Here is a 14,477-nt window from a genome sequence, read left to right as displayed (position 1 = left end):
TGGACGCGTCCGCTCTTCGCCAGTCCTTACATTGGCTGCCCATTCATTATAGGGTCCAATTCAAAGTACTTGTTCTCACCCACAAAGCTCTCCATAGTGCGGCACCCCCCTACATCTCCTCCCTCATTTCCGTCTATCGGGCTAGCCGACCACTGCGCTCTGCAAAAGACTTTCGACTAACCTCTGCACTAATCCGCGCCTCCCACTCCCGACTCCAAGACTTCTCCAGCGCTGTGCCAATACTCTGGAATGCTCTACCCCAAGAAATTAGGACTAGCCACAATTTGCACAGTTTTAGGCACTCTCTCAAAAACACATCTATTCAGAGCAGCCTATCACGTTCACTAATCAAAGTCATTTTATGTGCAAGTGTGAATATGTAGCCCATTCACTATCTCTGGGCGGCACGGTGGCTTAGTGGTCCTGGGTTCGTATCCCACAAAGGACAACATCTGCAAGGAGTTTGTATGTTCTCCCCATGTTTGCGTGGGTTTCCTCCGGGTACTCCGGTTTCCTCCCACATTCCAAAGACATACTGATAGGGAATTTAGATTGTGAGCCCCATCGGGGACAGTGATGATGATGTGTGCAAACTGTAAAGCGCTGCGGAATATGTTAGCGCTATATAAAAACAAAGATTTATTTATTTTTATCTCTGTCCCCCACCTTCTCAAGATGGTTGGACCATCATTGTAAATACATCATTGTAAATACACACCTGTACTTTGTATCTCCCTCACCTCATTGTAGATTGTAAGCTCTCACGAGCAGGGTCGGCTTATTTTACTTTAATTATTGTATTGTTAACGTTGTTACTTATGACTTGTGTTTTGAAACTGTTAAACTGTAAAGCGCTGCGGAATATTTTGGCGCTATATAAAGATTATTATTATTATTTTATCTACTAATAAAACCTATATATTTAGGCCACAGACAACAAGCAGTTTCCTCCTCGGAGTCGGCAGCTGAACACGTTCCTCATAGACTCATCTTCCATAACGCTAATTCTCGTCTCATTACCGACACTGGAATCGGCATTAGCAATACTGCAGGAGATATTCATTACACACGACATGAGAAATAACTCCTTCATGATGAGGACGACATCTTCATCTCCTACTGCGGCTCTAGAGACAGATTTGGCCAGAGTCGGTCACTGCCTCCATCCCCACCGGCCGTCTATATGAAGGTTTCCCGTCTTCCCCGCACTGGAATCTTCTCTCACGTTAGATCTCAGCTCTGAGTCACACACAGAAGTTTCAGGCTTTTAGAAAAGATTTTTTGTTTCCACAAACACAACGGACAGAAATGATCTGATCCCAAAGTCTCCATGTACAGTGATTTATGGGGTTTATTTCTGGCCTTAGGCTTTCCTATATTACAAGAAAAACTCCAGAAAAAGCCGATATTAAAATGTTTCTAAAGAAAAATTGGCTCCAACAATTCTTGTAAGAAGAAAAAAATATGTAAAAAGCAGAAGACACATTTTATAATTTTTAACATGTTAAACATTTATTAAAAAGAAATTAATCTTTTTGGGCCCAGAACATAGATGTACACCGCAGGGACGGCACAGATGAGGCTGCAACAAAAACCCTGAAAAGCAAACATGGCATCTAAGAAGGTGTGACAGAGTTCGGCTGAATGCCCCCCGCCTCCAAGTACTCGATAGTATGGGGCGGCCTAGTTACTGCGATACTTACATGCCTAATAATGGGGTCTGGGCTGCAATGTATGAAGGTCTATTAGGCCGGGCCAGAGGCAGCGTCCAATAAGTTACCTTATAACGCCTCCATACACATTAGGCTAAAGTTCCATGAAAGCACTGATTTCGGGGGGTTTGGCCGACCATATAATGTATTTGGGGGCCTCCCGACAGATGATGTCAGGGCAGAGAAGGATCTGGCATCCTGAATTTCAGAGGATAATCCGTTTGTTCTTCCTGTAATCCTCTAGAGGAGTCTGGAGGCGACTCTCTCATACAGACCACAGGAAAGCTGGAATATTTGTGAGTCTGCCAAATTTCTGTTCAGCCAACTCTGATCTCATGTGTATGGGGCCGTTAGTATTATGTGGCGCCCCTGAGGGTTCAGTCGCCACAGAGGTACTGCACCTCCTCCTGAGGTGTGGTACCCCACCAAACAGGTAAGGTGGAGACACCTGACCCCACTCCAACACCGGCACCCCCACACTACAAAGTAGTGTAGCAAAGCACCAAGGGTGGCTCCCTGCTTGGAGTGTAGCAAAGCATCTTTGGTGGCTCCCTGCTTGGAACATGAAACGTGCAGGGAGGCGGATGGAGTTTAGTTTGCACTCAAAATAGCGGGAAGAGTTTAGGATTTGGTCAGTCTGACAGATTCAGAGGAGGAGAGAAGAACCCCGGAGCGGGATGGATGGAAGGAAGTGCTGCAGCCGACCTCAGTGACCTGGGTCTGCTGGCACAGGAAAGAGACATAATAGAAAGCCTGACTCTCCATGAGAAGGAAAGAATTGTATGGAATGTAAGGAGAGGAGGACTAAGGATTAGGGTTAGAGGATAACCCTTCCCAAGTTCATAGCGCAAGGCCGGTCCCCAAGGTTGTATGGATACTAATGGTCCCGCAGCAGACACCGGAGGAATAGAAGTTGTCACACAAGACTTGGGTGCACAACAGCATCGTGAGCGAGTCGGGACTAGGTAGTAAAGAGTCCCCGAAACAGGCTACAGCTGTCTGCCTTACAAGAAGAGTTCATAGGAACATCTGACAGGAGGAACTCCAGTGTAACTCAGTACTGTGAGTACTTCACTATATTCGCAACAAGGGAGACGTTCAGAAAAGGCATATGTTGGCGGAGTGTTGGAAAGGAGTACTTCATCTTGCCTGGAAGTTGGCTGAGCTCCTGACCCGGAGAACATGGCACGGATGCGGGCCCTTGTACCACAACAGACTGTGAGTAAAGCTTTGGAACTACATGCCCTGGTGTCCTCCACTTATTCCTGCGTCCACCTGCTCAGCACTGCTACATCCCTCGCGCCTGACACTGCACCATCTACGTGTCACTTCACCTACACTGCCCTGGGAGTACAGCCCTGCCTGTGGAGGGCTAGAACATCATTGCTGCACCACACCATCTGTCCTAGAGGATCTGTCTGCAGCGTCGGCTTAATATCTTCATTGCCGAACACCACAGGTGGCGTCACGAATCACTCATTCATAAACTGTAACTATCAGAAGCACACTGAATACATTCCCTCTTTACAATGGGTGCCCAGGGCCACGGGCCGGGTCCCAGCTGCCGTGACATCTCCCATTGAAGCTCATCGGGCCCGGTACCGAGTTCCCCGCCGGCCCTGGGAGGGCGACCCAACTTGGCGTCACGAACAGGATGACGAAGCCCGGTACCACCGGGTTCTGTGTGCCTCAGATTTATTGGACTTAAAACATTGCTGAAAATGTGCCGAATAACCACATTTATAGACTGTAAAATGGACTCTAAAAATGGCCGCCGGCGCGGTGAAGAAGGGCGTGACAACATGGGTGGTCCTAAGAAAAGACCGCAAACTGTCCTGGGCCTCCCCTGCCTGAACTTCTATGCAACCGCAACGTGGCCCACCCCCCGAGGGGTTCGTATACTGGCTTGGTATGGAGGAGTAGGAAGATGAAGCCGCCCCCCAGAAGGAGGAGCGAGAGCCGGTGGCGGGAAAAGAGTCCAGACAGGAAGAAGGAGAGACCGCCATGATGGAAGAAGGAAGGAGGCCCGAAGAGTGCACGGAGGTTGAGCTGAACCTCCCCGGCGCACTGGCTGAAGGCTCCGATCCGACTCCCAACAAGAACCGTCAGCAGCTGGAGGACGAGATAGCCCAGCTGACCATCCGTCTGCGGTTGAGACAGGAGGCGCTTTGGATCCTGAACTGGCAGCACGCCTGGGAGGGGCCCACGCCATCGGCACCTCTATCACCGGTACCTGTCGCTGCTGCTGTACCACCGGTACCTTCACCCGCGGTATCTGTCGCCGCTGCACCGGATCTCCCTCAGGCACCACCCGTGGAACCGACGGCTGCTGCAATGTTACCGGCAGCGCCTGTCTCCACCTCCATGCTGCAATTACCGCTGGTCGCGGCCTGCCAAGAGGAGTTCTCTGAGGGCTGGGGAGCTGAAGCGGAGGGAGAAGAGCCCCAACCTGGACCTGACGCGGCTGCGCAGACCCCACCAGAGACCTCTGCGGACCCGGAGCCGCCATCTGCTCCACCGCCACCTCCAGCAGCTGATTGGACTATCCCGGTGGATGTCCCTGCTTTCGACTGCCGTCCCAAACCTGCACCGGAGCCGGAGTATCGCCAGGAGGCTCCAGGTACGTCTGCTGCCCCTACATCTGGGAAGGCCTCGGGGTGTGTAGCTGCTGCAGCGTCCAGACAGGTCGTGCAAGACCTTGTCTGGGACCGGGACTCTGAGCCATCCACCAGCTGGCAGCCGAGCAGAGAGAACGGGAACAGCGGAGGCTGGCTGTGCTGGGCCCTGATCTGGACCGGAAGGAAAAGGTCCGTGCCGGTCACTACGGTCCCCGGGACTCAGCAGGATGGGGTCAGGTCCTGAATGTTAATCATGAGCGGGGGGTTTGGTTTCATTGCCGACCCCAAGCGGATCTCAGACCTATTCTTCAGCAGGAGGGATGTGGAGTCTCACCTCAGAAAGGGACACCCTGCCAAAGACCTGCAACCGAGGGAATACGTTACTTTTACCCGGATTAAAAATATATGTGACATGCACAAATGCTCAGCATGGTTTGGGAGACCCCACCCCTCTCCTGTGTGACATGCACATAAATGAGCTGTCTTACACCACAAGCCCAGATACTAGGAGGCGCCTGTCTGTATCCTGTTCATTTAGACACTGTTCACATGTTCAGGTTTTAAATACATTAGATAGGGACTGCTTCGTGAAGGGTTACCGTGATGTGGTGAAGCGGCTTGGTATACATTTTTTGCAAAAAACGTATCGACTAAATACCCTGTATTTGCTATACAGCACTTGCTGATTACTGTCATGTTTTTTACTGCAGAGTATTTTTGCAAATTTGTCATTTTGTGTTTTCTTGTTGTGTTTCAGCCATTGGGTGGTGTGAGCATTGTCTGACCGACTTGTTCACACTTGTGCATGTCACATATATTTTTAATTCGTTTTTTCCTTGCTCAGCATGGTTTGGGAGACCCCACCCCTCTCCTGTGTGACATGCACATAAATGAGCTGTCTTACACCACAAGCCCAGATACTAGGAGGCGCCTGTCTGTATCCTGTTCATTTAGACACTGTTCATATGTTCAGGTTTTAAATACATTAGATAGGGACTGCTTTGTGAAGGGTTACCGTGACGTGGTGAAGCGGCTTGGTATACGTTTTTTGCAAAAAACGTATCGACTAAATACCCTGTATTTGTTATACAGCACTTGCTGATTACTGTCATGTTTTTTACTGCAGAGTATTTTTGCAAATTTGTCATTTTGTGTTTTCTTGTTGTGTTACTTTTACCTGGCATGAGGGGTTATGTGGCTGGTACGCTATGAATATACGCCGAATCCCCAAAGATTTAATTGCGGCCTACAAGAAAGAAAAGGCCTATGTCCCTCCGGCAGGAATACCTCCCACCGTGGTGATCACACCTGCCAAGGCCAGGCAGGCTACATCCACCCCTGTTAACCACCCTATGGTACAGGTAGTTGTACTCGCTGTACCTCAGGCAGCAATTGCACCAGCTGCCACCACCTCGTCCTATGTGAACCGACATGCAGGAAGAGGATGCCCACCAGTTCTCCCCTGGAAGCAGCCCAAGTCATCAGCTTCCAGCACCCCAGGAGGGGACCACCAACACTAAAGAGCATACAAATAACTAACTCTGTTACCCAGGAGGGTATTTTCACCATTGTGCCTGTTTTCTCTACTTTTGTTATCATGATGTTTTCTTGTTGATTCCAGTTTTTGTTGCCCAGTTTTATTGGCAGCATTTTTCTTACTGAACTGTGGAGATCATGGACACTGAATGATCCAGAACTGTTATGTATATAGTTGCACCTCTTCAGGTGCCCTTTCTTGGTTTTACATAAGTCTTTTAGGAATAAGGACTACCTCACTAATTAGCGTTTTACTTTTGGAATAAGGACATTTCATGACATCTTGGCTGGATCAATGTCTATATTGCACTTATTAATAATGTTTAGCACTTTTTGATAGTAAAAATAAATAAGGATAGTGGTTAATAAAGGTATTGATCGTACTAGAACAGATTTTATAGTTGATAGTGAGATCTAGGAAAGATGTGAAATTTGAATAAAGATTTAAAGTTACAGGTGACGAACCAGGCATCAGCGGTTGTCACTTAGGCTCAAGAAAATGTGAAAGAAGATATATGTTAATGATAATACTTGAAGTGGTAGTGTGTTTATTGCCAATAGCACTTTGAATTAGGTACTGTATTGGGACATAGATAGTTAGTTAAAACTGTTTGCAACGTTCAAGAATGAGTGCCTCCCACATTGGGAAGTTTAGATAAGAATTGTTTATTAGCATATAAAAATTTTTGTATGTTCCTGTATTTGTCCATCTTTGTTTCTCTTGCAGCCCGCGGTCGTGCTGTGTTTAACGGGGGGGTATGTGGCGTCCCTGAGGGTTCAGTCGCCACAGAGGTACTGCACCTCCTCCTGAGGTCTGGTACCCCACCATCCAGGTAAGGTAGAGACACCTGACCACACTCCAACACCAGCACCCCCACACCACAAAGTAGTGTAGCAAAGCACCACGGGTGGCTCCCTGCTTGGAGTGTAGCAAAGCACCTTTGGTGGCTCCCTGCTTGGAACACGAAACGTGCAGGGAGGCAGGTGGAGTTTAATATGCACTCAAAAGAGCGGGAAGCGTTTAGGATTTGGTCAGTCTGACAGAGTCAGAGGAGGAGAGAAGATCCCCGGAGTGGGATGGATGGAAGGAAGAGCTGCAGCCGACCTCAGTGACCTGGGTCCGCTGGCACAGGAAAGAGACATTATAGATAGCCTGACTCTCCATGAGAAGGAAAGGATTGTATGGAACCTAAGGAGAGTAGGACTAAGGATGAGGGTTAGAGGAGAACCCTTCCCAAGTTCACAGCACAAGCCCGGGGTCTGGTCCCCGAGGTTGTATGGATACTAATGGTCCCGCAACAGACACCGGAGGAATAGAAGTCGTCACCACTTTATTCCCACACAAGACTTTGGGGCACAACAGCATCGTGAGTGAGCAGGGACTAGGTAGTAAGGAGTCCCCGAAGCAGGCTACAGCTGTCTGCCTTACAAGTAGAGTTCATAGGAACATCAGACAGGAGGAACTCCAGTGTAACTCAGTAATGTGAGTACTTCACTATAGGTGCAACAAGGGAGAAGTTCAGAAAAGGCATATGTTGGCGGAGTGTTGGAAAAAAGTACTTCATCTTGCCTGGAAGTAGGCTGAACTCCTGACCCGGAGGACACGGCACGGATGCGGGCCCTTGTACCACAACAGACTGTGAGTAAAGCTTTGGAACTACATGCCCTGGTGTCCTCCACTTATTCCTGCGTCCACCTGCTCAGCACTGCTACTTCCCTCGCGCCTGACACTACACCATCTATGTGTCACTTCACCTACACTGCCCTGGGACTACAGCCCTGCCTGTGGAGGGCTATAACATCATTGCTGCACCACACCATCCGTCCCAGAGGATCTGTCTGCAGCGTTGGCTTAACATCTTCATTGCCGAACACCACAGGTGGCGTCACGAATCATTCATTCATAAACTGTAACTATCAGAAACAGACTGAACACATTCCCTCTTTACAATGGGCGCCCAGGGCCACAGGCCGGGTCCCAGCTGCCGTGACAACTCCCATTGAAGCTCATCGGGCCCGGTACTGAGTACCCCGCCGGCCCTGGGAGGGCGACCCAACTACACTGACAGGCAGTGATGATACACAGCACTACAGTAGTACAGGGCATCACCGGAGCCATCAGAGGCTTCTATGTTGTATGATCGCACTAATCAGAGGGGTTTAAAAATGGATTAAAGTGGAAAAAATATCCCAGTTTCAGCAACAAGAAATATCTGTCATCTACCTGATGATCCTGAGGAACACTGGGATCGTCTTGGTTACAGTCCTGTGGAAGAAGAGGACGGGGACATCTCTCTGGTGTTGTCCTCTTACTGGATAGATCTGGAGGAAACACATACAGGGACTGAATTCATTCTCTACATAGAGATAATTATAGGCCGTGTGTATTTAGTCCTGTCTATTACCTGGTGATGTGAGGGGCCGGGGAACCACCATTATGACGTTCTTGTACAGATCTCTGTTTCCTTCTAAATACTCCCACTCCTCCATGGAGAAATAGACAGCGACATCCTGACACCTTATAGGAACCTGACACATACAATGATACCGTCATCCCCCGATCCCTTCATAGTGTTACTGTATAATGTCCCAGCATTCCCAGCAGTGTCACCTCTCCAGTCAGCAGCTCCATCATCTTGTAGATGAGTTCTAGGATCTTCTGGTCATTGATGTCCTCATGGATCAGGGGGTGAGGTGGAGGCCCCGTGATTGGGCTCAGGGGTCTTCCACATCCCTCAGACACAGGGTCCTGACAGCGATCGCTAGAGGTCTTCTTCACCACTGTGTAATCCTGGTTATGGAGAGACACATTAATAAATCTCACTACAGACATTTCCAGGGTCCTCACCTCTCCAGTTCTGTCCATCTGTTATTCCCATAGATAAGAATGATGTAATGTGACGTCATCAGAATCTCTCACCTCTCCAGTGAGACGGAAGAGGATCTCTAGGGTGAGGTGTAACATCCTCTCCGCCATCTTGTCTCTGTCCATATCCATCCTTGATGGGTAAATCAGGAAAATTCTCTTCTGTAGAAGATCTTCACTGAGAGGATCCGATATTGTAGAGACCTGAATGAGAAGAAGATGATACGATGTAACGTCATAAGAATCCTGTGTAATAATACAATTACTGGAGATAATAAGGGAAACATATGAGGAGATTTATTATCTTACAGGGTTTAGTTTTCTCCCCTGACATCTACTAATAAAACCTATATATTTAGGCCACAGACAACAAGCAGTTTCCTCCTCGGAGTCGACAGCTGAACACGTTCCTCATAGACTCATCTTCCATAACGCTAATTCTCGTCTCATTACCGACACTGGAATCGGCATTAGCAATACTGCAGGAGAGATTCATTACACGCGACATGAGAAATAACTCCTTCATGATGAGGACGACATCTTCATCTTCTACTACGGCTCTAGAGACAGATTTGGCCAGAGTTGGTCACTGCCTCCATCCCCACCGGCCGTCTATATGAAGGTTTCCCGTCTTCCCCGCACTGGAATCTTCTATCACGTTAGATCTCAGCTCTGAGTCACACACAGAAGTTTGAGGCTTTTAGAAAAGATTTTTTGTTTCCACAAACACAACGGACAGAAATGATCTGATCCCAAAGTCTCCATGTACAGTGATTTATGGGGTTTATTTCTGGCCTTAGGCTTTCCTATATTACAAGAAAAACTCCAGAAAAAGCCGATATTAAAATGTTTCTAAAGAAAAATTGCCTCCAACAATTCTTGTAAAAAGAAAAAAAAATATGTAAAAAGCAGAAGACAAATTTTATAATTTTTAACATGTTAAACATTTATTAAGAAGAAATTAATCTTTTTGGGCCCCAGAACATAGATGTACACCGCAGGGACGGCACAGAGGAGGCGGCAACAAAAACCCTGACAGTTTAACCACTTGCTGCTGTGAAAAGCAAACATGGCATCTAAGAAGGTGTGACAGAGTTCGGCTGAATGCCCCCCGCCTCCAAGTACTCGATAGTATGGGGCGGCCTAGTTACTACGATACTTACATGCCTAATAATGGGGTCTGGGCTGCAATGTATGAAGGTCTATTAGGCCGGGCCAGAGGCAGCGTCCAATAAGTTACCTTATAACGCCCCCATACACATTACACTAAAGTTCCATGAAAGCACTGATTTCGGGGGGTTTGGTAGACCATATAATGTATTTGGGGGCCTCCCGACAGATGATGTCAGGGCAGAGAAGGATCCGGCATCCTGAATTTCAGAGGATAATCCGTTTGTTCTTCCTGTAGATAATCCTCCTCTAGAGGAGTCTGGAGGCGACTCTCTCATACAGACCACAGGAAAGCTGGAATATTTGTGTGTATGGGGGAGTCGGGAGAGATCGCCGTCTGCCAAATGACCGTTCAGCCAACTCTGATCTCATGTGTATGGGGCCGTTAGTATTACACTGACAGGCAGTGATGATACACGGCACTACAGTAGTACAGGGCGTCACCGGAGCCATCAGAGGCTTGTATGTTGTATGATCGCACTGATCAGAGGGGTTTAAAAATGGTTTAAAGTGGAAAAAAAATCACAGTTTCAGCAACAAGAAATATCCATCACTATATGGAAAGCAGAGTCACTGCACAATGTTAGTTACGTCACGTCCATAACTACTTTATTACACTCTATTATCCTGTACAGTCATGGGCAAAAGTTTTGAGAATGACACAAATATTATATTTTCACATGATCTGCTGATGATCTCGTTTTTCTGTGTGTTTGTCAGATGTTTTTATCACATACAGAAATATAATTGCAATCATATTATGAGTAACAAAAGGTTATATTGACAGTTAGAATGAGTTAATGCAGGAAGTCAATATTTGCAGTGTTGACCCTTCTTCTTCAGGACCTCAGCAATTCTCCCTGGCATGCTCTCAATCAACTTCTGGATCAAATCCTGACTGATAGCAGTCCATTCTTGCAAAATCAATGCTTTTATTTTGTCTGAATTTGAAGGTTTTTGTTTGTCCACCCGTCTCTTGATGATTGACCACAAGTTCTCAATGGGATTAAGATCTGGGGAGTTTCCAGGCCATGGTCCCAAAATCTCTATGTTTTGTTCCCTGAGCCATTTAGTTATCACCTTCGCTTTATGGCAAGGTGCTCCATCATGTTGAAAAAGGCATTGTTGATCGCCAAACTGCTCTTGGACGGTTGGGAGAAGTTGCTCTTGGAGGACATTCTGGTACCATTCTTTATTCATGGCTGTGTTTTTAGGCAAGACTGAGAGAGAGCCCATTCCCTTGGCTGAGAAGCAACCCCACACATAAATGGTTTCAGGATGCTTGACAGCTGGCATGAGACAAGACTGGTGGTAGCGCTCACCTGGTCTTCTCCGAATAAGCCGTTTTCCAGATGTCCCAAACAATCGAAAAGGGGATTCATCAGAGAAAATGACTTTACCCCAGTCCTCAGCAGTCGACTCCCTGTACCTCTTACAGAATATCAGTCTGTCCATGATGTTTTTTCTGGAGAGAAATGGCTTCTTTGCTGCCCTCCTTGAGACTAGGCCTTGCTCCAAGAGTCTCCGCCTCACAGTGCGTGCAGATGCACTCACACCTGCCTGCTGCCATTCTTGAGCAAGCTCTGCACTACTGGTAGCCCGATCCCGCAGCTGAAACACTTTTAAGAGACGGTCCTGGCGCTTGCTGGTCTTTCTTGGGCACCCTGGAGCCTTTTTGGCAACAAGGGAACCTCTCTCCTTGAAGTTCTTGATGATGCGATAGATTGTTGACTGAGGTGCAATCTTTCTAGCTGCGATACTCTTCCCTGTTAGGCCATTTTTGTGCAGTGCAATGATGACTGCACGTGTTTCTTTAGAGATAACCATGGTTAACAGAAGAGAAACAATGATGCCAAGCACCAGCCTCCTTTTAAAGTGTCCAGTGGTGTCATTCTTACTTAATCATGACAGATTGATCTCCAGCCCTGTCCTCATCAACACCCACACCTGTGTTAATGGAGCAATCATTGAAACGATGTTAGTTGGTCCTTTTAAGGCAGAGCTGCAATGATGTTGAAATGTGTTTTGGGGGACAAAGTTAATTTTCTAGGCAAATATTGACTTTGCAAGTAATTGCTGTTAAGCTGATCACTCTTTATAACATTCTGGAGTATATGCAAATTGCCATTAGAAAAAATGAAGCAGTAGACTTTGCAAAAATTAATATTTGTGTCATTCTCAAAACTTTTGGCCATGACTGTACACAGTGGAGTAGATAGAAATCACAGATCCCACAGCAATAGCTGGAATTGGACCCTCTATCGTAAAGAAAAAAAAACCTCTATCTATATACACGGTTCAAAAAAATAAAGGAAACACTTAAACAACAGAATATAACTCCAAGTAAATCAAACTTCTGTGAAATCAAACTGTCCACTTAGGAAGCAACACTGACTGACAATCAATTTCACATGCTGTTGTGCAAATGGAATAGACAACAGATGGAAATTATTGGCAATTATCAAGACACCCTCAATAAAGGAGTGGTTCTGCAGGTGGGGACCACAGACCACATCTCAGGACCAATGCTTCTGGCTGATGTTTTGGTCACTTTTGAGTGTTGGTTGTGCTTTCACACTCGTGGTAGCATGAGACAGACTCTACAACCCACACAAGTGGCTCAGGTAGTGCAGCTCATCCAGGATGGCACATCAATGCGAGCTGTGGCAAGGAGGTTTACTGTGTCTGTCAGCGTAGTGTCCAGAGGCTGGAGGTGCTACCAGGAGACAGGCCAGTACACCAAGAGATGTGGAGGGGGCTGTATGAGGGCAACAACCCAGCAGCAGGACCGCTACCTCCACCTTTGTGCAAAGAGGAACAGGAGGAGCACTGCCAGAGATCTGCAAAATGATCTTCAGTAGGCCACAAATGTTCATGTGTCTGCACAAACGGTTAGAAACTGACTCCAATAGGATGGTCTGAGTGCCCGACGTCCACAGATGGGGGTTGTGCTCACAGCCCAACAACGTACAGGATGCTTGGCATTTGTCACAGAACACCAGGATTGGCAAATTCACCACTGGCGCCCTGTGCTCTTCACAGATGGAAGCAGGTTCACACTGAGCACATGTGACAGCCGTGACAGAGTCTGGAGACGCCGTGGAGAGCGATCTGCTGCCTGCAACATCCTTCAGCATGACCGGTTTGGCAGTGGTCAGTAATGGTGCGGGGTGGCATTTCTTTGGAGGCCGCACGATGTTGGGCTGTGAGCACAACCCCCATGGAGACACAATTGTGCCTTTACCTGGAGATAAATTCCCAGTGGGGGCAATTTCCAAAATGCAATAACTTAAGTGGGGAATTCAGCTCTTTTCACACTTAAGGGATCTGTATATGGAGTCTACAAACTACAGTGGGGAAATAAGGATTTGTTACGCTGCCAATTTTGGGGCTAAAGTCACATTTTTGTGAGGAAAAAAAGTATAATTGTCATTTTTTCCTTCCACATTGCTTAAATTCCTGTCACACTATCCGAATTCAGATATTGTCCTGGTCAGAAAGGAGAATACAGGGAGCGAAAGGGTTAATAGGACTCACAGGAGGAACCGGCCCAGAAAGCAGAAGATCCAGGAGTGTCTGCCACATATATGACTGCTCTGTGCACAGGACCTGTGATGAGGTCACAGGAGGGGAGGAGTCAGGGGTCACATGATCAGGGGCCTCAGTGTGTGCAGGACTCAGTGTGCTGGAGCGCTCCCGATAATCAGCTGCGTGTGTCGCACTGTGTGATAGTCACAGCACCTGCATGGAGGGCGACACATGCAGCTGATTATCGGGAGCGCTCCATGGATCCGGGGTCCCGATGCAGCTATTCGGTAAGCGATATTAGCCAATAACAACTTCTCCGACGATATTCGCTCATCTCTAGTAAAAACAGCTCAAAGAAATTCACCAAACTTTTCATTAAGTTTAATAGTAAGACCCTATTAAATATTGAGCACCAGCGGGATGAAGCATTGACAGCGGCATGTAAAAGTGTGGGCGCCCCGGGTCAAAATGACCGTTATTGTGAGCAGTAGTAAGATGAAGATGAAATGATCTCTAAAAGGCCGAACCTCTAAGATGACACATGGCCTTTGTATTTTAGGCAAAAATAATAATAAAAAAATTATATATATATATTAGAGAGAGAGAGAGATTTATTACAATTTCATAATTGCAAAAAGGAAAAAGGGGCGATACAAAACATGAGTGAGGAGTGAGGGCCTGATCCCAGGAGCTACAGTCTGAGGAAAGGACTAAAAAGCCTTCACTAGACCCCTGTACAGCTGTATAATGAGGCCCAGGCTTTATAGTGAAGGGACAGGAGTGAGGGCCTGTGCCCAGGAGCTACAGTCTGAGGAAAGGACTAAAAAGCCTTCACTAGACCCCTGTACAGCTGTATAATGAGGCCCTGGCTTTATAGTGAGGGGACAGGAGTGAGGGCCTGTTCCCAGGAGCTACAGTCTGAGGAAAGGGCTAAAAGCCTTCACTAGACCCCTGTACAGCTGTATAATGAGGCCCAGGCTTTATAGTGAAGGGACAGGAGTGAGGGCCTGATCCCAGGAGCTACAGTCTGAGGAAAGAGCTAAAAAG

At 47.3% G+C, this 14,477-nt stretch overlaps 1 protein-coding gene across 1 annotated transcript; it reads right to left on the bottom strand.

Annotated features, from left to right (window-relative positions):
• Positions 1–4,631: 4,631 nt before the first annotated feature.
• Positions 4,632–9,198, bottom strand: LOC141060239 (gastrula zinc finger protein XlCGF66.1-like). The gene is made up of 5 exons (XM_073556470.1): positions 8,787–9,198; positions 8,478–8,657; positions 8,272–8,395; positions 8,091–8,188; positions 4,632–4,691 (listed from the first exon to the last, which is right to left on the bottom strand). Exons 1-5 carry the CDS (start codon positions 8,862–8,864, stop codon positions 4,632–4,634), a joined length of 540 nt encoding a protein of 179 aa, XP_073412571.1. The 5' UTR covers positions 8,865–9,198.
• Between the last annotated feature and the right edge of the window lie 5,279 nt (positions 9,199–14,477).

This window comes from Dendrobates tinctorius, unplaced genomic scaffold (assembly GCF_039654945.1).
Source record: "Dendrobates tinctorius isolate UK_male_01 unplaced genomic scaffold, ASM3965494v1 ptg000233l, whole genome shotgun sequence".
Taxonomy (NCBI): Eukaryota; Metazoa; Chordata; class Amphibia; order Anura; family Dendrobatidae; genus Dendrobates; species Dendrobates tinctorius.
Note: the sequence above shows the minus strand (reverse complement) of the source record. Positions and strands in the feature narration are given on the sequence as shown.